A 23741-nucleotide genomic window follows, 5' to 3' on the forward strand; every position below is an offset into this window, starting at 1 on the left:
TGGAACATTATTGCATTGGGCTAAGACTTTGGCATAATTATAAACAGTACTTTCTGAGCAAACTTTGAGCAGAAATATGAACAATTGGCTGTTGGTGACAAAATCTCTTGGGCTATTCTTACTTAACCTGAGTTTCAGAGGTCGGGGATAGTATAGATACAGAGGCAAGACAGGGGCAACAATATTCTGGAGTACGAGAGAAACTTCTGTCACCTTCAACCTCTCCCTCTATTTCACACCATCAATCATAGGTTACAAGGTCCACTCAATTCTATTTCTACAGTGTTTATCCATGCAATTTGTCCCCAAAATTATTGCCCGACTCTACATAGATACAAGTTGTGTCTTGCCTGAATTATGTCCATAATCTCTCTTTGGCTTGCTAAATCTGGGCTCTTCTCACTTAGTATATAATGGCTTCCCACTACATAAAACTAAAAGCACAGCCTCAAGAACATTTAAACTCAGATCATATCCTTTCATTTCATTTAATGTAGAGCCACCCCATTTTCAAATCTTGGGTTTAAGGTATGACAGACACTTCATTGTTACCTGATGAAGCCATTCACACTCAGGTTTCCATGCATTTGCTCTGTGGAAAGCTGCCTCCTTTCCTCCCTTCTCTCATTGATGAACTTACATCCACCTTTCAAACTCAGTTCTAATTTGGCATCATGGACCACCTCAAGCCCCAAGGTAGAATTCATGGCTTTCTCTTCTCTATTTCTGTTTGTAATTTGTAAACTATAATTTATAAAGCACAGGTATGATGCTAAGCTGTTTATGAGGCTGGTTATGCCTCGCAGTGTGAATTCCTTGAGACTAGCATCCATTCATTTGTTTTAGTGTCCAATATATAACAAGAACAGCAGCCCCATAATGAACCAGTTATGGTGCCCTGATGCAAGATATTTGGGATGTAAAGGTGAACAAGCACAGTCCTTGCTTTTAAGGAACTTCCAGTCCAGTGACTCAGTGGTCAATAAATGCATATTGAGTTTAATTAGCATTTACTTATGTCATGTTTGCACAGTGACTTATGGGGTAGCTTAAATGATGACAGACAGCGTATCTCAACTCAATCTTCATTTGTGAGTACAGATGGATTCTGATCTTGTGAAGCGGCTACTCACTTTGTTCTACAGATTACAGCCTAATTGGTTCTCTAATGGTGATTGAAAACTTCTACATCATATGCAGTTGGGATGAGGGAACCCCGTCTCTAGGGTTCTCTAGGAAGCTGAAGTGTCCCGCCCAGTGCCCCCTTCTTAATTCCCATCAGGCCTTAAAATCATTATCAGTCCATTGGAAAAGCATAAAGAAAAGTCTCATCCATGTGGGTGCCTATGACATCACTGAGCTCTGAAGTCTGAGGTTGTCAAAGAAGGTGCCCTTTGGGAAGCTCTTTCCTTCATGAAAGTGTCATATTTTCATTGTTTCACAAACCCTATTTGAGAATGACTGTAACCATCCCTTTTAGCCGACCTTGCTGAATTGGCAAATAGGATTTTCATTACAGGGGATACTATTTTTCCCAAACCAGGTCAATTCCAGCTGTTAGTGCTAATAAGAGACATCTTCACTTGATAGTTGGTGCTCAAAACAATGCATCATTATTGGAGAACAGCACTGTACAGGCAACATCCAGTGCCCACAGAAACTAATTCTCTCCTCCCCAAGAACACCTCTCTTTATGGTACAGCTGCATTCCTGAAAATTTTAAGGCATGTTTAAAAATCAACACATACCCTGAAAGCATAAAGAGTACAGACCCCATAAGATACTCATTTTCAAGACGCATAAAACAGCCACATATTTACTTCTGTAATTTAAAGTCTTCCACTTGGGGATTATATATCCCTACACTCACATTCTACTTATTTCTACAAATAGTAACCCTGCACGCTGTATCAGAAAGGACAAGAAGTACTGAATATGTCTTTTGTCCTTAAAAGGAAAGGCTGTTGTTTGGCAAAGGATGAATAAACCCTTCCCTTTAGAGGCCTGAATTAAGTTCACATTCAACTGCTTTGATTAGATACTAAACCTAGCAAATTAAGTTCCCCATTCCAGGTGACCTCCAGAAGCATTATCAGGAAAAAGGGTGGGAGAGGAAAAAGAATGACACTTAAATTCAGTTAATCATTAGGATTTGATTCAATAACTAGTCACATTCAATTGCAATAATATAAAGTTTTAAATTAGCCAAGGGTACAAGAGTGTGAAAAGAGCCTTTGAATATTAGAAAGACATTTTTCTATTCAAATGAACAGATTATAAGATGTCAACAGCTTGCCTACTTTAGCCAAAAGAATGCTTGTGAAAAGGGTACGTTGATAAAAAAATAAAAATGATGGTGATAGCAATGAGAGGAAGAAATCACAGGGAGAAAATTTCTGAGAACTTGGGGGAGTCAATTCTTCCTCCCTGTCTTTTTATAGATTAATATCCTTGCTCCCTCGTGCAAGTCAGCGTAGCCCAATTTTACCATTGCAAAATATGCAATAAAAATATGGAGTCAGGGCCGGGTGTGGTGGCTCATGCCTGTAATCCCAGCACTTTGGGAAGCCGAGGTGGGCAGATCACCTGAGGTCAGGAGTTCGAGACCAGCCTGGACAACATGGTGAAACTCCGTCTCTACTAAAAATAAAAAATTAGCTGGGTGTGGTGGCACGCGCCTGTAGTCCCACCTACTCGGGAGGCTGAGGCAGGAGAATCACTTGGACCCAGGAGGCGGAGGTTGCAGTGAGCTGAGATTGTGCCACTGCACTCCAGCCTGGGTGACAGAGTGAGACTCTGTCTCAAAAAAAATAAAAAGAAAAAATATATATAGTTAGATACTAGAGGAAAACAGGAAATACAAAATGACATTATTAATATGCAACACAAACTGTCCGAAGGATGAAATCTTGAAAGCAGAGCAAGATTTGCTTTGATGAAGCCATTCTCCCTTGTCAAGAGATTATTACCTTTAGCCTTTGCATCTGACAGCAGGACTCCATCTCAGGTACAAACAGTTAAACTGCTGCACCTTTATATGCTGGAAATGGATTATGGGCTTCCAAGAAGTGAATATTAAAAAAGAATCTTATCTCCGCTTCTCTGAGAGATGTCATACAGTTTGTTAAGACAGGAGAAGCTGAAGGTAACAGGGTGATGCCTGCCTCTCTTGCTGTGCCAAATGGGGATAATTAGGTCTCCCAGCTGCAGGCTTGCTCTGGAATGGAGAACATTGCTTATATATAGCTTAGTACTGATGGCTTGGTGGGTGTCTCATTGTCCATAATTATCTTTAAAGTTAGATGTTGGCAAAGAAGTGATTTTGCTATTAATGTATTTTTATATACCAAAGACTCTGATAGAAGATAGTTCATTCTACCATGTATACCTCACACACACACACACACACACACACACACACTCACATACACATACTCACATACACACACTCACACAAACTCACATGCACACATATATTAATTGACAGAGCAATGTACTGGGAAACTAAATACAACCCCTTAAGATGAGAAAATATGTTATTTTCTCTCCTGGAAATGTTAGTGTTTCATGACAAAGTAATTCAGTTATTTGTCAAAATGTCTATGGTGACAGAGTGGGGAACAAAAAGACCTTAATTTGGGCATCTTCAACCAAGGGCACTGAAGTGAACCTTGACTTCTAAGAAATTGATATCTCCTATAAACCACATCAAAAATGACTGTTGCTATTTGCAGAGACAGAAAGGAGATGAGAGGCTATCAGGGGCTGGGGCAAGTGGGGGGATGGGAGTTATTGCTTAATGGGTACAGAGTTTTCCTTTTGGGATGATGAAAGAGCTTTAGAAACAGTGGTGATGTTTGCACAACAGTGTGAATGTCATTAATGTCACTGAATTGTACACTTAAAAGGTTAAATAAATGACATGTTTTCAGTTGCAATGATTTTATGATAATATTTTTTAAAATGTTGCTACAACCAGTCATAATGGAAGTAGACTTCCATCCACATAAGAATAATGATGGTTGAGCTGTGGATGCATCCACTGTTAGATGTTTCCTTTCATTGGACCCATCTGGATGTAAATATTTTACTACCAAAATGGAACAAAGAAAACCTCACAGAAATAGCTTTGTGACTATGTGTGCTCTAGACCATAGGGTAAAGTAACTCACCTTTACCACAAGCACTCCACTCTCAGGCTGCATCGTCAGGGCAGCATCTTTCCTGCAAACTGTTGCATAGAACGGTATGTCCTTACTGGTGAACTCTGACTTTATCTTGTATAGGTATTCTTTTCCTTCTGCTAGGTGATCCAGGACAACTGTTTGCTTGGGGTGTGACCATTGAGAAAATAGAGCTGATCACACAATGTTCAGGGATGTTCTGAACACCACAGTTTCTGTATTTAAACCACTTGGCACATGATATCAAAATATGTTCTACTTTCCAGATGATATTCTGAGGCTTCAGAAGGCATAGTGGCTCCACTGGGCTAGGAAGACCCCAAAGAAATAATTCTAACATCACTACCCTGAGTTTTCCCTGTGAGGGAGGCTTCAGAAAGAAGCATCCATGGCTGGGATTTCTCTCTGATGAGCTCAGCTGGCAAAAGAAGCTGGTCTAAGCTGATTTTTGCACATGGGGAGATGGAACCTATGTGCCAGCCCTTCCATTTTTTTCCCCATTGTGTTTTATATATTGAAGAAGAATTTATAAGCACTCAAGTACAACCTTCACTGTTTAGTGCATCATGTCTTTTTACATTTGTAAATAGCCACATAACACCACCAAGATACACAAATAGAGACATTTTGCTGCCCCAGTTCCTGCTCCTCTCCCCTTCCCTGATCTGATCTCTACTGTGACATCCCTCAACATGGCTGCGTTTGGCTATTCTTGAATTCTGCATCAATGGAATCATGCAGTACGTAACTCTTTTGCGTCCGTCTTCTTGTCCTCCACATAATGATTTTGAGATTCAGCCATGTTGAGTCTCTCTTCAGTTTGTTTTTTGTATGACTGACTAGTATTTCATTGCATGAAGAGACCAAAATGTGTTTATAAATTACCTTACTAATGAACATTTGGGTCTTTTCCAGTTTCAGTTATTATGAATAAAGTGATCGTGAACTTTTTGCATACGTTTCTTTGTAGATGTGAACATTCTTTTCTTTTGAATGTGTACCTATAAGTAGGATTTCTGGATTACATGGAAATTTTATTAGACACTAACACTTCTCCAAAATGATTGTATCACTGCACATTCCAAGCAGCAATTAATGAGGGTAGACTTAATCTATATTGCCTATTACCTATAATACCATATCTTAAAGTAATTTTACTTTTAATATTACAATAATAAAGTATGGAAAATAAAACATCACAGAATTGTCTCAGGAATTCCTTCTTTCCTTAAAAATATCTCAAGTTCTTAGGAACCACACACAGTTTTAGGTGCCAAGGTTAAGTGAAGAAAGAAAGAAAACAGAACAAGTTTCCAGATATTGCAGGGGTTACATTGCAGAGGGAGAATCAGGTCAATAAAGAAGAAAATTAATAACAATATAATTTCTACTAAGTGTTATAAAAATAAAGCACATTACAAGGACAAAAAAAATTGCTGAGATTGCAGAATAAAGGCTACTTAGTGTGTGTGATGAATGCTCTTGTAGGAGGTAATATTGAAGCTGCCTTACTGGCTGGGAGAAATAGTATCAAATACTTCCAGCCCCGTGAACCTGAAGATGCAGGCATTTTTCTTATTCTCTTGAATGGGAGGCAGAGACCTGTGAAGGACTTGGTTGGATTTATACACCATTCCTGAACTACTGGCTGTGGCCGGTGTGATGGGCTCCAGGAATGGCTAGCTCGTGCAGTGAAATGGGACTTTAGGACATTTCAGCCTGTGAAGGACATAAACTTCAGCTGTTGTATGTGAATATTTGAATAATTGCTTAGGACAGAGTTTAGAACAACCAGCCAAGTGGATAGTTCTGATTCCCTATTCATTTACTGATTATCCCAAAAACTAATGTTGTGTAGCTGTCTTTAAAAAATGAGCATAGAATCAATGCAATTAATCCCACTGACAATGATTATAGCTCACTCTGTGAAAACCATTTCTGGTAACGTTACAGGTAATAATTCAATTAATTTGATCCATTATGTATAATGATTTTACCTTGTGAGTCTGGGGAATAGAAAGCGATCTTTTGATTTAAGATACATCTCTATTATTCATGAAACGTATGGTCCTGGAAAGGGACGATCAATTCATGTAATTGATTTGATATCCTTGTTGTGAGTAGAAGTGTTGAACGTTATTTGACAGGAGGATATGAGAATTAAGTGATTCTATGCAGGATAGATTTAGCTTCTAGTTTCTCTGTTGCTTGTTCCTGTTTTTGTCATCATAATGGACTCAGGATCATTCATTTCCAATAAGAAAATGTCATGCAGGAATGATGACTTATAGCAGTTTTCTTAGATGACTTTCTTTATTGGTTTCTGTTTTCCTTAGAATCAGCATCCTCTTGCCATCTCTAATCTCATTTGCCCCATGATAAAAGGTTGGACCGGAAAGTACAGAGGATGCTTTATTGGGATTCAACACACCAAGTGCTTCATGGGAGAAGAAAGACACATAAAGGTTTGGGTTAGGCTTCTTGAGATGGATACAACTTTTAACTCATCGAGGGGCGTGAGGAACAGGGTATATCTGGGAATGTCTGCCCACTTCTGGCTGGGTGTGCAGGGTGTGCGTGTAAAGTGTCAAAGACTTCCATCCTCCCCCATGTTCGCCTGCCTCTCTGGGCAAAGCTCTGGCTTATCTTTTACTACAGGTGTGACAACGCTCTTCTTTCATGACACGTCTCCCTGAGAGCAAGGGTGGCATTCAGTTGGTCTTTGCATCCTCAACTTGTGGTAGCCAGGCACACAATGAGCACGCCGCGCATATTTTTATACTGAATGAATGAAAGCAAAAACCTCCCAGGAGAGGATAATAAAAGGCTCATCCGAGGCATTAGACTTGAGTCTGGGGGCGGAGCCCTGCCCGCAAACCCTCCTCTTTCCATCTTGCTTTATTCTCCCACTGTCTACAGCAGAACCTCTTCATTCTCTTTGGGGCCACCAGCCCAGGACCCACCCCACTTACCCTCAGCAGATGAAAAGAAGCCCTGCTTATGGGAACAATAGAAGTCATCAATTGGAATGACTTTATCTTCTTACCTCTAAATTTACCAGCATCTGCACACTTTACTTTTATTCTCTTTATATAAGTATGCTTTTTCCCATGAAAGCCAAACTGTGACCTTATCAGCATTCCTTCTGTCTCTCCTGCATTGCTCAAGTCTCCTCTCTACTGACTGTAAAAAAAATTTTTTGAGACAGTCTCACTCTGTCACCCAGGCTGCATGGCAGTGGAGCAATCATGACTCACCACAGCCTCAAACTCCTGGGCTCAAGCAATCCTCCCACTTCAGCCTCTTCTGTACCTGGGAGTATAAGAGTGAGACATGAGACCTGGCTAATTAATTAAAAAAAAAATTGTAGAGGCAAGGTCTTGGTGTGTTTCCCAGGCTGGTCTCGAATTCTTGGCCTCATGCAATCCTCCCGCCTCAGCTTCCCAAAACACTGGGATTACAGGTATGCACCACCACACCCAGCCTCTACTCGCTTCTGGTCGTGAGCGCTTCAATATGGCAGTGTCTCTCCTATGTTAAACAAAAATTCCTGGCTCTCCTATTCCAATTAAAAACCATGTTTCCTCTCCCCTTATTTAAAAGCTGTTTATAGTCACTATTTTCCATCTCCATTTCCCCTGTGCTCCATAACCCACTGTAGGCCTATTTCTGCACCCACTGCTTAATCAAAGCTTTCTTCTTGCTATAGCCAGTGGGCATGGTGTCATCCATATCATACCTGGCAGCTTAAGGGTGCTGGATACAGCTGAACCCCTTCAACCTGGCTTCCAGGAAGGCCCCTCTCCAATTTTCCTTTCTGCTCATGTTCTCTGTCCGTCACCTAAATTCAAGCTGGTCTGTGTGTTCTCCTGCACTTAAGCAGATGTAGGGGTTGGAAATCTCTGCATATGAAATAAGTTCCCAGAAGATTCTTATACTCTGACCTCTCAGAAGCATATTTGCAAGGACTCATATTCCTCAGAGATCTGCCCATGTCTTCAATGTATGGTTTATGAAAGACATTGGCAATCCACAACCCATTGGCCAGATCTAGATCACCACCTGTTTCTGTAAGGCAACTTGTATTGGAACACCACCACCCTCTCCCCACACACTGAAGTATTTCTGTGGCTGCTTTCAGGCCACCACGGCAGAGCTGAGTAGTAGCTGCAACACAGACCATACAGCCCACAAACCCTAAAAGATTTTCTATCAGACCTTTTGGAGGAAAAGTTTCCTGGCCCTGGTTTAGAATCTCCCAGCTGCTTCTGGACATCAATAGCCTTCTTCGTGTGTGTCTCTTGTGCTTCAGACCCGGAGAACCAACAGCTCATTGGAACCTCATGTGAACATGACACAGACCCTTCAAACCAAACATGCTCAGTTGAATTTTCCATCTTCTTCCCAATTTTCCCCTCCTCTGGGTGTTATAACCCAGGAGAAACTATCCCCACGCACTCCAGGGTTGATTCCCAAACACCCTTTCTCTCAGTCCCCCGTCCTAAAAGCACAGAAGCCTGATCATTCTGAACCACCTGCTCTGCAGAGCTCTGATCCAGGCCATTCCTCTGGCATTCCTGGAAATGCTCCTCACTTGTCGCCCCCATTTTTAACCACTCTCCTCAGAGCAGCACGAGCCTTCTCTTTAAATGGTGATCTTAACCATGTTTTCTCTTCTGCCTGAAACTGAAACCTTTCGGTAGCTTCCCTTTGCCTTAAGGATAAAGCCCTAGTTCTTAGACGTGACCTACAGTGTCCTTCAGGATCCACCCTCCAGCTTTCTCTTTGTGATGTTCTGCTCCACATCCACTCCACAATCATTAAGCCCCAGAATTAAAAGTGTGGCTTTCATTCACTAAAAACTCTGTGTGTATGCTTGCCTCTGGGTTTTTGCAGGTGCTGTTCCTTCTGCCTGGAGCACCTTTCCAGCCTGCCCCCTTCCACAATGTAACTCTCCTTGCTTCTCACCCTCAGGCCAGATATCACAGCTAGATGGGGTTCCATGCCGTCATGGGGGTCTCTTAACATCATGCATACTCCAAGGCATCCATCAAGCATTGTTGGGTGTTGCCTATGTCTATTCTTAAAAGGAAGGTTCCTTAAAAATCTGAATTAAAGGTTCTTTGCTGATCATAGAACTGGCTGGACATATGGAAAGGATATGCTAAATATGCCTTAAAAATAAAGATTATTTCATGAATACGTAATGCAGACCTTTTGATATTTTAAAATTTATTTTCCTTAGAAAGAGAGCTTGGAGGAAACATGAAATCAATTAGGCAGCTGTGACAGTAGCCCAGAGCAGAGCTCAAAGCCTGATTTTATGGAAAATAGAAAGGAGGGGTGAATCAGTGTAAAGGCTGTATCAGCCCACTCAATGGAAAATTATTTTAAGATATATTTAAGACAACATATGGTATTAAACAGTTATACTTTACTTAAATAATTGCTTACATATGCTTCAAAAAACACCTGATTGTAGACCAAATTGTAGAAGGAAATTTTAAAAACACACTAATTTTCTATTTAAAAAATTTTATTAAAAATTGCATAATGCAGAAATTTGACAACTTCAGTTTTTATGATAATGTGAAATTGAAATCATAGAAGAACATGTATAACTAGTAACTAAACTATGTAATCTTTTATGTTACCTATAATACTTATTGGGTATACCATGTAAAAACAAAAAATATATATATACAATAAAGGCATTCTCTAAATTCTAAATGTTTGTTCAGTGCCATAGAGTAATAATATAGTTCTTCAGTTGTCTTGCACTGTAATGTAAAAGAACAGAGGCCAATTTAATACATAAGTAATGGCTATGCACCAACAGAAGGCTAATGATGTCATTATGTAATGTACAAATGAAGACTTTGCAGCAACTTTAATAGGACAAGCCAGACTAGGCTTCAGTCATCTCAGCAGATGGAGTGATATGGGCATGCCGACCTGGCAGCACCCTGCACCTGTCTCCCTGCAGTAAGCAGAAGTCCTGCCGGATCTGATCCTTACTCATGCAAGCCTTCATTGGCAGAAAGTGTAGTCATTTCAAAAGCACATGGAAAAACACTTCCTTAAATCAAGATGTTTAATTTGTTAATTTATCTCACGGTGACCTCTTACATTGATTATGCCTTCAAATACTACATTGACGATTGAGTGCATTCACCGTTCAGAAAGAAAATGTAATAATGGCAGAGACCACCATTCAAATGATGGTTCATGATGCTCAAAGTCAAAGCCAAGTCAATGGCAGTAAAACTTTAATCACGAAAAATCATCTTCTTACTCCCCAACCCAATTGTGGCAACTTCATCACTTGAAATTAATGTTGTCAGCTTTATTTAATTTTATGGGTTATGCACCCTCTAAATACACAAAATTGTTTTAAATTTAAGCCTAACACACTATTATAAACTCGTTAATAAAATTTAAAAAAATTTACGCACTTTAGAATTTTGTTTATGCTTAATTTGGATGTTTACTTTTATGGCTTATATAGGTTAGAAACATATGGCACGCACATAAAATATACCTACCTACTTATATATTTATACACATTTAAATATAGTGCTGTTAAAAGATAATTTTCAGAAAGGGTAAAATCATGACTGCGTACATATATAAAAGTTAACATGTGTTCATGACTTTATTTGAGTCATTAATGAATGAGGGAACCAGACAGATGTTAGAACCCTTTCACCAGAAAAGTCAAAACAGCACAAACGTACCTGGAACAAAAGAATTGAATCACAAAATGGCAGCAAAGCTGGCTTTTCCAAAGGTGGAGAGGGAAGTCAATAGAACCCGTCTGGCCAAGGCAGAGTTTGCACACCTACTTGTACTTGCGATTTATAAGAGATGCAAAGATTCAGGGCTGCATCCCACTGCTTGGAAAGGGATGCTTAGTGGCAATGCTTAGGTGTTCACCTAAACAAAATTTTCTCTACAATAAAAATAATTGAATGCTGGACTGAAGTTCAATGAGGAAATTCTTTTTTAAACTTTAAATGAGATCCATACATTACTCAAGTATGAATAATTTAATCCCAAGCACCTAAAGAAGACTGCTTAAATATGAATATTTCTCAGATGAGTTCTTTCTGATAAGACATTATATGTATTTGTTGTACCATTACTTTTTTCTGAGATGGGGGTCTGGCTCTGTCACCCAGGCTGTAGTTCAGTGACATGATCATAGCTCACTGCAGCCTCCAACTCCTGGTCTCAAGTGATTCTCCCACTGTAGCCTCCCAAGTAGCTGGGACCAGGCATGCGCCACCATGCCCAGCTATTTTAAAAATATATATTGAATTTATACATTCATATATGTAGATATGTATACATATGCACATGTACATGATTATAAGGGACAGTCCTGCCTGTAGGGAAAATGAGAGAAAACAATCAGCCTGAGAAGTCAGGGGTTGAAAGGAAAATGCATTTCTAACCATAAGCAGAGAGGAAACCCACACAGAACTGAGAGGTTTAAATTTCATGGCAGCCTGGCCAGCACGTGATCAGAGAGATTTGCATCACATATGCAAATGCAATAAAAATAGGTGTCAGTATTGATTATCTTTCATCTGAAGAATTCAGGAGTCACATTTCCCAATAGCAGGTGCTGAGAACTTTTATGCCTGCACTCTGTTGGGTGAACAATTTAGTCACTTGACCAAGTCATGGTACCTATAGAAATACAATAATCTCCGCTTAAATTTTCTTGTAATGAGGTGGGATGGATAGTCTATTGTTACATTTTTTTAAGCTGCATAATGTAAATAATATTATTTTTGGTCCTGTAAAATTTTTTGAAGGATTTTCAATGAAAATGAAAATGACTCTCTGAAGACTGGGGAAATTGTTGAAAGGCAGGATTTTCTTACTTTTGGCCTCTTGCTCAATTCAGCTGAAAATCACAGCTTGTCTTCTGAAATAGCCAGTGCCATTTGAAATACTCAGTTGAAATGGTGTTCGATTGTAATGAGCTTAAATGATTGAAAAAGTGAATTTAAGCAGGTTTAAGTAGATGGAGGCTTTCAATAAGTGTTGTAGTCATTTATTCAAAGTATTTCACTTAAGGAGGTAATAGCTGACTCATTCATATAACTAATATGCCTCGTGTAAAATAATGTATGATATTTGCGAATTTGAGTTATAAAAAATGCTTTCATGTTTCTAGTGCATAGCCCGTAAAGCCAGGTATGTGGAAATTTACAGTCCAGTTTTCCTCATAGGAATCAGCTCCTGCCACTATCAAACAGATATTTCTTCTTCCATTTTCTTTGGTTCTTATGGAGTCATAGTAAATAGCCTTTAAACTAAATATGCTACCCCATGGAGCCCCATCCACCACACCAATATTGAAGAAAAAATGATATAGCTCATTAAAACAGTGGTATTTTCTGTAAAATGGGAATAACAGTAGTATTTCCAAAAGATTATTAGATTTTAGAACTTCATTACACTCCACTGACCCAACAAGGAGCTACATTTTTATGCCAATTATTTAATGAAAGGGTCATAAAAGAATGTTCAATTGTCTGGAAATATGTCCCAATCTCCCTCCAGAAAATTAGTATTTTGTTGTTGTTCAATGAAGTGAAAGTTAGGGAATAACTTGCTGAGGGGCTTCACTAGAAAGCCAGTAAGGCATTTTCACTACAGACTAGAGCCAATTCCATCAACTGTTAACAGGCGCCCATAAAATGCCAGATGTAGAGCAGTCCAAATTTGTTTATTTGTAGCATTACCATGCATTCTTTCAATATGCAGAAATCCTCTTTATGGCCATATGCACAGGTGTGTCTACCGTGTGTTTAAAAGAGTGACAGTATTTCTCCCTATCGCGAGGTCAAAAACCTCTTTCCAAAGCCAACCCGCGCAAACACTGGCTGTTTCACTGTTGTGTATAGTGGCTTTCACCGCCTGCTGTTCTGGCTCCACACTGGGGCTTTGGAGGCCTTTAGTTCATACAAGACGCATTGTGGTTTGTGGTCAGCAGAATAATAGCTCCAAATATGTCCAGGTCCTAATTCCTGGAACCTAGGAATACACTAGGTTACATGACCAAAGGGACTTTGCAGACGTGATTAAATTAAGGATCTTGAGATGGGGGTATTATCCTGGATTATTGGATGGGCCCAAATTAATCACGTGAGCCCTTAAAAAGCAGAGAACCTTTCCTAGCTGGGGTCACAAAGATGCAGCAGAAGAGAGTCAGAGAGATGAAAGATGAAAAGGACACACCTTACTGTTGCTGGCTTTGAAGATGGAAGGGACCATGAGCCAGGGAATGAGTGTGGCCTCTAGAAGCTGAGAATGACCAGGTCTGATAGTCAATAAGGAGACGGAGGCCTCAGACCTCATCAAAGAACTGAATTCTTCCACCCACTTGCACAAGCCTGAAAATGAATTCTTCTCTAGAGTCTTTAGAAAAGAGCTTAGCTCAGCCAATACCTTGATTTTACTGAGATCCACATCAAACTCCTCTCTTACAGAACTGTGAGACAATATTTGTGAGATAATACATGTGTTATGTACAAGTGCTACATTTGTAGTAATTATTTATAACAGCAATAGGCCACTGATTCTCAGCATAGCTCTCAACATCCCCTGCACCCCGTTAATTCTGAGACATCATTCTTCATAAATCATAGCAAAAACCTAGTAATGAAGATTTTTAGGAAGAAGAAATACCACTCCCTTAAATTGAAGGTAACATGCATTCTGGTTTTTAAAATAATAAAATGTAGACAGAAAATAAGATAAATTAAAGTCTTTATCTTTGATTTAAGGACATATGGTACTTATTGGTGGCTAAACATAGGGAGTTTCCAATGGTGGCCAAATATAGGGAGTATCCAAGTTTATATCAAAACATCTGTGTTCCTAGTTCTTTTAAAAATATGTCTCACATCTATTCATATTCTGTTCCCCGAAATTTCCCCCTTTCTGAAATGCCGACATAATTAGAAGACAGTTAATATTGGCTTCCTTCCCTCTGTGTGCACTAGCGTTAAATGTTCAGAGCCCAACAAGGTTTACTACTGTGCATTTCATTCCATAATACATTCCTTACACACAGGAAGAACACTGGTGACTTAAAACAGAGTTAACACATTCTAAAGAATTTCCAGATTATTAAAAGGAATGGTCCTCTTTTGATTAGCAGTAATTCTCAAAATTATAGCTTGTAACCATGTCAGACTAGCACGAGAGCTGTTATTGGACAAATGCATTGGTTGTGGTTCTAGCATAGAAATGAAATAGACAATTCATCTAGTCATTTTAGCAAGAGTTGCCAGAACAACTTCTTCTTCAGTCAAACCTTCTACAATTGGAGTTTGAAGTGTCAACTCTTACCATAAGCTGGTAATGAATGATTTTAATCTGGTGTGTGTGAGTGTGTGTGTGTGTGTGTGCGTGTGCACGCATGCACGCTTGCATCTGTGTGTTTACTGTGTATGCCTTGTATGCCTGGCAAGAATCTGCAAAAGTTGCATGGTGGAAAATGCGAAGAAAATGGAGGAAGGGCTTTATCTTCTCTTGCCAGCAAAATTGTAACTGAGTTAGGTTTAAGATTTTGCAATATGGTTTCAAGAAGACATTCTCAAGGGCCCCTGCTGAATAATGTAAGTTCAGATGCTGCTTCAATATGACCTTTTTTGCTTCAATAAATGAGAAAAAGAGGAATAGATATTCTTTTCTGTTGGTTTCAGAAGTCAGCTTGATCTGAAGCCACCTCATTTACATTAAATAGTGGAATCTGGGTTGTTTAATAGAGTGTGGAACAGTACATATGGTAGAACTCCAGAAAGTTTTTGCTCCCACTGCTGATGGGTCTAGTTAGACTTCCTAGAGAAACATCAGGTGGTTTATTTTTGACATACTGCCTTTTAAGAATCTCTCTTTTTTTCACTCTGTGCTGTCCTAGCTCTAAGAGACCAGCCTCATTACAATATGTGCTCTCTAGCCTGTCTTCTATCTTTAAGATTAAGATACCTGAAGAAATAAATCTCTAAAAGTCTTAGCTCAGTGCTGCCACGGCTTCAGATTTTGTTTAACATAGAGCCATCTGTGTGGCCCACCCATAATGCCAGCTCTGAGTTAATGGGAGAGTTACAAAGTGTAGATTAGACTCTTCAGGGGGACTGTGGTAGTTCACACATTGGACATCCAGAATTTCAACTATTTGTGGAAAGCTTGTTTTTTCTGTCATGCCTGATGAGCAAGATGCCCAGTGTTTACACAAGCATTTCAAGCACCTATAAAAATGTTTACATCCTGGAACAAAGTATTGCCTCCAAAATACAAAAAGGGAACTATAAAATTTAAATGAATAATAATCTTAAAATCAAGACGTACATAATCTTTGTGAAAGTGGATTTTATTTTTTAAAAATTAATGTGCTAATCCCAGCTACTCAGGAGGCTGAGGCAGGAGAATCGCTTGAACCCGGGAGGTGGAGGTTGCGGTGAGCCAAGATGGCCCCACTGCACTCCAGCCTGGGTGACAGAGCAAAACTCTATCTCAAAAAAAAAAAAAAAAAGATAATAATAGTAAGAATGAGCTATGTGGGTATGTCCAAAGTTCAGATTTCCAGAAGCTAGCCTTGAGATGAGAACTGGTATGCAAGTTACTTAACAAAGAAGTATGCTGGCTGGGCGTGGTGGCTCACTCCTGTAATGCCAGCACTTTGAGAGGCCGAGGGGGGCGGATGACTTGAGGTCAGAAGTCCAAGACCAGCCTGGCCAACATGGTGAAACCCCATCTCTACTAAAAATACAAAAATTAGCCGGGCGTGTTGGCACACGCATGTAATCCCAGCTACGGGAGGCTGAGACAGAGGAATCGCTTGAACCCAGGAGGCAGAGGTTGCAGTGAGCCGAGATTGCGCCCTTGCACTCCAGCCCGGGCGACAGAGCGAGACCCCGTCTCAAAAACAAAAAACAAAAACAAAAAGACACCAAAGAAGTATGCGGATAACTCCGTAAGGCAGTGGGTGAAGCAGGTGAGGGAAACCAAGCAAGGGTGTAGTTTCAGATACAGTCCTGCAGAGGCTGACTCTGGAGTGTGAGTTGGGCTTCAGAGTTGGCCCCACCCAAAGCAAAAGAGCTGGATTCCATCCATCCCTCTCAACTTCGTGCAGCTGTGAATCACTGGTCAAGGGTCCTCCCTGGGGGTGGAGAGGAACTAAGTTCCAAGGCACGGCAGTGTTTCTGAGCCACAAACATCGGGTTTTTAGCAGTCACATTGGCAAGAGGAGAATCTTCGGGGCTCCTGTGAGAGGACCTAGCATTGTCCTCTAAAGACTGCTCCCGGGAGGCTGAGGCAGGAGAATTGCTTGAACCCAGGAGACGAAGGTTGCAGTGAGCTGAGATCGCGACGTTGCACTCCAGCCTGGGTAACAAGAGCGAAACTCCGTCTTTAAAAACAAAAAGTCTGTTCCTGATGGTCATTCCTTGCAACGGGTTAGGGCACGCTCCTAATCCATGACTCCAGCCACTGGATAGAGACACAGCAGCACAGCTAATGCCCCAACTCCAGTCACTCCTGATTGGTTCCATAGCCATTCCTTTGGAGTTCTGCTGTCTGTGTCTTCCCTGCCTCAAAGCTTGGCTCTGTCCATTGGTAAAAGGATGACTTTACCTCCTATGAATGCAAATTGTTTTCATCCATAAGATGTAAATAAGAATAGTTGCCTTACAAGATTATAAGAGGATTAAATTAGATGCTTCAGTAAAGTCATCTGCATGTAGTAAATCTTCAAGGTGTATTAAATACCTTCTGTCTTATCAAAGATTTTAAGGGAACTAAAAAGTGCATACCTGCCTTAAGGAGTTCTTTTTTATTATCGCTTGAAATACGATACTGTTTCTTGGTTTTAGTTGGATCTCTCTTGCCATAAGTTAATGTTACTTCTCCTCTTCCTCCTCCTCCTCCTCCTCTTCCTCTTCCTTCTCCTTCTTTCTCCCTTTCCTCTTTCTCTACTCATTCCAATTTTTCTCCTTCTACTCCTTTTCTTTCTTTTTTTCTAATTATTCTTCATCATCTTTGTCTTCTTGTAATTCTAATTTTTTTCTAATTCCAATTTTTCTTCTTCAATTTCTCTGCCTCCTCCTATTCCTGCTCCTTCTCCCCTTTTTTTCTGTAGATACATGCAAACATTTTCCATAGCCTTTAAGAGAAACTTAGCTGCGTTGCAGCCTCTCTGGAAATTCCTTAAGTGTAGCCAGACGGATCTCCCACATGACTGCATTCGTCACACGTAGCAGGCAACTGGGAAGTGTTGAGTCTGGAGGTGGAGGAAAGTGGTTGGATTGAGATCCCTCTTTGCCAAGTGCCAGCCTGTTTGACTCTCATGAACATTTCTGAATGTCAACCTCTCCATCTGTAACATTTTAACAATGATGCCAACCAACATTGTAGAGCTGTTTCAACGTAAGGGAGATATATGGAAAACTGGCTGGCTTACCATGTGACATTGATTAATAAATAATGAATCATGGAAGGAATTACACTTGTGCCACCAGTGTATAGGGAACACCTGTTATATGCCAGGCAATTTGCCAAGTACTGGCTGTATCAAGAAAGCCATCTTCGCCTGTAATCCCAGCACTTTGGGAGGCGAAGATGGCCGGATCACCTGAGGTCGGGAGTTCGAGACCAGCCTGACCAACGTGGAAAAACCCCGTCTCTACTAAAAATACAAAAATTAGCCAGGTGTGGTGGTGCATGCCTGTAATCCCAGCTAGTTGGGAGGCTGAGGAAGGAGAATCGCTTGAACCCAGGAAGCAGAGGTTGTGGTGAGCCGAGATCGCGCCATTGCACTCCAGCCTGGGCAACAAGAGTGAAACTCAGTTTCAAAAAAAAAAAAAAAAAAAGCCATCTTCTCTGATGAGCCTTTTACATCTTTTATGAAGAAAATGTTTTCAGTGTAGCCTCAGAATTATCTGGTAGATTTGTTTTCTACCAGAGAGTGATGAGATAACCTGAAAGCTTTTGGATCCTAAACCACAGCCACCAAAATACATATTCTCTTTCCTTTTGGGGGACCTGAAATAGATTTGTGTCATTATGTCATTCTCATTCTTGTCATGTTATGCACAAAATCAGCCTCTTGACGCACTCACTCTTTTCTTATGGTTTTAGAACACATCTAGACATCTTTGATCCATAGACACCATCTTTGTCATAATTTTTTCCTGCTTATGTTTTCAGAACAACTATTCTAGACAACTTATTTTCTTTTGCCATATTTTTGAACATTCAGAACGAGTATACTCACATTTCTTCTCTTGCTTCTGGTGACCCAGATCTTGCCCTCAGCTGGAAAGCTGTCATGCCCTGTGTTTCTATTTTGAAATATGTACCTTGTTTACTGGATCATATTTGTCAGAGAAAGTGTATCAGCACAAACATTTCAAAATCTGCACTCATTATTCTGTAGAACTGAAATAACTTTTGTCTGCTTCATTCATTTGTTGATGACTCAAACTCATTTATTGGCAAACATTATTTGAATGAGTTTCCTATTAGTCTCTCTTAAAGAATATTAACAATAATGATATGCAAAAGTCAATATTCTTTACTACACAGACAAACTGAATTTCTCAACCCACTTGACAGTTTAAAATTACCATTAGGAAGAATTTGACTTTCAAGGAGAATTAAATGGCATTTATTGTGGTGACTGATTATCAGCACAAGAACCATGCATTTTTCTGCTACAGTAGAGGAAATAATTTAATTAGTCTGTTATTGTAAATGTTCTGATTTTAATACATTAACTTGTGGCCTGCAGCTGATAGAAAAGAAATTAACACTGACTCTTTTTGACTGTGGAATGAATTGGATTTTCCAGGGCAAGAAAATTAATTATAAATGCTCTCTATTTAAGATTGCCAGATTTTTTATGATAAATGATGTAATTATGAGATGTCAAGTATACAAATAGTCATGCATCGACATTTCAGCTTATTAATTCCAACATTCACCATTGCGTATGACATATTCATCACATTTAATTGCTCAGTAGAGGGGAGGCAAAATCATTGTTCTCCTCATTTTCCTTGTGATTTTCAGGCAGTACATTTCAGAAGACGTTGAATGCTAATGCATTAAATTTCTGATGACAGCTTCATGTTGCATTTTGAGCTAAGACCAAAATAAATAAAATTCAGGGTAAAGTAGGATAAGGCAACAGAAGGAGGAACAAAGCTTTACAAAATGGCAAGTTGGGTGAAGTTTGTCTTCAGCTCCCTCTCATCTCTCTGTTTCCTTTCCTCTCTTCTGCCCATTCTGGGGTGTGTGAATGAGTCCTTGGTGCCTTGATGGCGAATTCTAGGGTCTCAGGAGCTTCCGCCTTTCCCGGAAATGCTCTCCTTCTCTCATTGATCAGTGTCCCTGTTCATTCTGTTACAGCATGAATACAATTGAACAGCATCGGAAGAATTCAGGGCCACTCCCCTGTGGCCACAGTTCTAAGAGTCACAGTTGATAAGGTACATAATCTTAAAAATCCTGCAGTACCTTTAAAAATAAGTTTGTATTTTGTTCATCCCACCTGTGATGTTCAGTTTTACAAGTCAATGCAGTTAGGCTACAGTTCCCAGTTATCCAGTCAAACACCAATCTAGGTGTTGCTACTTTGGTATAGCGAAAGGTATTTTGTAGTTGTGGTTAAAGTCTGTAATCAGCTGACTTTAAGTAAGGGAGGTGATCCTGGACTATTTGCATGGACCAGTATAATCACAGGGGTCCTCATTAGAGGGAGGCAAGTGGGTCAGAGTCAGAAAAAGAAGACATAATGATGGGGGCGGAGATTGAAGTGATGCCCTTTGTGAAAATAAATTCATCAAATTGAAGCTGTTGGAATGTTAAATTATTTTGAGGCTTGAAGGAATGTGATTGTGAGATCTGAGTCATGCAGCCAGCAGCTGTAACCTTTGCTTCACCGATGATAAATTAACCCTCTTCCTAAGTTTTCCTTGTTTTGTAAAATGTTGTGAAAGAGTAAATGGCACCAGAGAGAAGACCCCTTCACTCTTAATTGCTAACCTTTTATTATAGATTAACCGCCTTCTTTCTTTTCTTGCACACAGCTCAGACCAGATGGTGCAAAAGATCCCCTGGCTATCAAATTGCTTAAGACAGAATTTTTTTAAATTAAAAAATTATTTTTTTTTAGAGACAGAGTCTCATTCTGTAGCTCAGTGCAGGGGTGTGATCACAGCTCACTGCAACCTTGAACTCCTAGGCTCAAGTAATCCTACTTCAGCCTCTCGAGTAGCTGGGACTACAGGCACAAGCCACCATGTCTGGCTTAATGTGGACTATTAAATATGCCTTTCCTTAAAAGGAATAAGCTGTAACAAATCAAAATTACTGCAACTCATAACCCAGTCTTATGTGAAAGTGTTGTAATCATGGTAAACTTCTTTGTATTTATCTAAATGAGTGTGAAACCCTGACCTCTCCACCTCTGAGCACTGACTCCATTCCTTTGGAGTTTGTATTTCCCAAGAGGACAAATTCGAACTTTGCTCTTGAATAAACTCTTTAAATTTGGATTCTGATCCCTTTGATTATTTCAGGTTAAAACCTTTGATGGTGGAGGAAGGAGCTGCCGGGCAAGGAACACGGGTAGTCCCTAGTGGTTGGAAAGACGTGGAAAAGCAGATTCTTACCTGGAGCCTCCAGGAAGAACCAGACCTGCCAAAGTTAGGTTTCAACTCATTGAGACCCATTTCAGACTTCTTACCCCCAGAATTGTAGAGTGAGAAATCTGAGTTGTTTTGAGCCACTAAGTGTGTGGTAATTTGTTACTGCAGCAATAGAAAACTCATATACCATAAGATACCTCTGAAAATTATGCAAGTGTGTAAAATCTACTATTTATTCAATCTACAAAAACTGCTTTGATGCTTATATGCATGCAAATCCTTCTTGCAATAACTCTGCTACACCTCTAGAGGCACAGTCCATAGGTTGATACCATTGACCAAAACAGACAAGTGTGGGCCGGGCAACACCTCCCATCAGTCCCTGCTGCACTTTTCCTTCTAGCCCTTGGTAGAGTCTCAGGATCCTTCTCCAGGCAGCCATGTCCAGGCTTTCAAGATGAAACCTATCAGCTTTCCCCATCAGACCTGTATCTCATTTTCCCCCTTTTTGTTACCTGAGGCAGGCAGAATTCTAAGATGCACACTAAGATTCCCAGCCCCTGATATATATACCCTATGTAATCCCCTCTCCTTGAGGACAGGCAGTACCAGTAAATATGATGGATGCCACTCCAGTGATTCCATCCCTAATCAGCTCGCACTGAATTAATCAAAAGGAAGATCATCTGGGTGGGACTGATCAAGCCAGCTGAGCCCTTAAAAGTGACAAGAAGTAGCAGCAGAAGCTGTTCTACTTAACAAAGAAAGCAAACAGCCATGTTGTAAACTGCTTATGGGGACCATGTGGCAAGAAGCGTCAGGCAGCTACTAGCTGAATAAGACCTTGGGAGATGACCAGCAGGAAAGGAGAAACCTCAAACACACAGCTAGAGGGAAATGCGTTCTGCCAACAACCCTGTGAGCTGAGAATGAAACTGTGAGCACGATTACGAGAAAGGGACACAGTCCAGCTGACATCTTGGTTTCAACCTGGTGAGAAGTGAACAGAGAGCCCAGGTAACCCATTCCCAGATGCCTGACTCGTGGAAACTGTGAGACAGCAATTGGTGTTGCTGTAAGCCACTAAGTTGGTGGTCATTTTTCATGCAGCAATAGTAAATAATACACCATCTTGCAAAAACCATATACTTCAGTTTGCAACCACCAAATGCACAAAATTAATGTAAACTATGTTATTAATTTTTTATAACCATACGTGTGCTACAGAATAAGAGAAATGCTTTTCTAAAATGAAAAGAAGTTGTAGTGTGAGCAGAATGGGTGGTTGGAAGAGATGCTTCCCTTTAAAGTAACCTTCCCTTCCAATCCCCTCCCATAATTCCTACTTGCTCACTTGGAATGCTAGATCAGCTCAGGTAGCAAGGAGATATTCCAGGCTTTCTAGATTACTGCTATTCATGCTGGCTTCCAAATCCTGTCGTTTCCACGACCTTGGGGGTCTTTGTCACTCACTGGACCTTGTGCGCAACGGCAAATGGAACTTTTGCTTTATCCTCCTAAATCGGAATCCTATTGCATATTTCCACACTGTTTTTTTTTTTCCTCCTCATTCCAAAGCGTATACCAGATGGTAAATCCCAGGAAACATTTAGCAAGTTTGGCAAAAATTCTGTGAGCAAAACTATTTTGAAAGCTATATTCAAAGCAGAAAAAGTGGAGCAAAGGAGATAGAGATAGATTCATTGCTTGGGGCTGATGAAATAGTGTTAAATGAAGCACAAAGAAAGCTTTACAGTTCTTTATTATTGTATCTTGAATGTGTAGGTGAATAATCCTCAGAGTGGATATAGAGGAAAACATGAGTCAGAGGAAACTAAAGTCCACTAGGAGTGAGCGTAAAGGAGTATTAGATTGCTTCAAAGAAATTACGCCTATGCTCAGACTGAGTCTATCGCAGCTTATCAGGAAGATTTGAAGACATGAACATAGACACACCCTCAGGAAACCAGAGGGAGGCCGGGCAAGGTGGCTCACACTTGTAATCCCAACACTTTGAGAGGACGAGGCAGGAGAATTGCTTGAGCCCAAGAGTTCAATACCAGCCTGGGCAACATGGCAAGACTGTCACTACAGAAAATACAAAAGAAAAAAAAAGAAAGAAAAACTGAGAGAGATAGATAGGGGTGAAACTGTAGACTCCGGCAAACACCCCAGTTTTCCAAAAGGGGATGAAGAAGGTTATGTTCAAGAAACTACCCACTTTTTTACATCACACTAATTCCTGGTTACATCTTAAATAAATAATGGAAATGTACCATCATGTCCTTAATTACTATGCTACCAGAAAGAAAGATCCTAGTAGAACCATCCACGTAGCCAAATATGCATCCATTCATTCAGAAATTACCTAGATAGCATATAAGTACTGTAAGTACTCATATAGTAATTACTACCAAAGACAGGGACTATGATAGGCACCTATTAGATGATGGTAAATAAAAGAGGATGCTTTGATATTTATCTCTCTCACAGAGCCTTCTAGTTAGGGTATGTGTGCAAAAGTTGTGATCATTACTATTACAGAAAAGCAAGCAGGATAATTAGAAGATTCCAGATTGGAGATAAATTTCCTTGTCTGAGAACACTGTAGAAGGCTTCCTCAAGTGTTAGAAGGTCCTCCTTCTCTTTAGGATTCCTTAAAAGAACTGGTTTCCAAATGAGAATAAAAAATATATATATATTTTTGGTGGCCAAGCCAGTGCTTAATAATCTATAGAATTCATGCTTCTCTGGTGAAAGCTAGATTGGAGACATGGCCTAGGATGGTTGCCCAAGTGTGACCCCCAAGCCCTCTCTGCTGAATTGAAAATGAGTTGGACCATCCAGCACCACTAACCTGCAGAGCCCAGTCAAGCAGGCTGGA

At 40.1% G+C, this 23741-nt stretch overlaps 1 protein-coding gene across 1 annotated transcript in view; it reads right to left on the reverse strand.

Moving 5' to 3' along the window:
- The window catches only part of FAM9A (family with sequence similarity 9 member A), a 41926-nt gene extending 36940 nt beyond the window's left edge, over positions 1-4986 (reverse strand). The window contains 4 exon segments of the mRNA XM_055376838.1: positions 553-744; positions 1871-1905; positions 4173-4357; positions 4929-4986. Of these exon segments, the coding sequence (XP_055232813.1) occupies positions 553-744; positions 1871-1905; positions 4173-4357; positions 4929-4986 (470 nt within the window).
- Positions 4987-23741: the final 18755 nt, after the last annotated feature.

Source organism: Gorilla gorilla, chromosome X (assembly GCF_029281585.2).
Source record: "Gorilla gorilla gorilla isolate KB3781 chromosome X, NHGRI_mGorGor1-v2.1_pri, whole genome shotgun sequence".
Classification (NCBI taxonomy): Eukaryota; Metazoa; Chordata; class Mammalia; order Primates; family Hominidae; genus Gorilla; species Gorilla gorilla.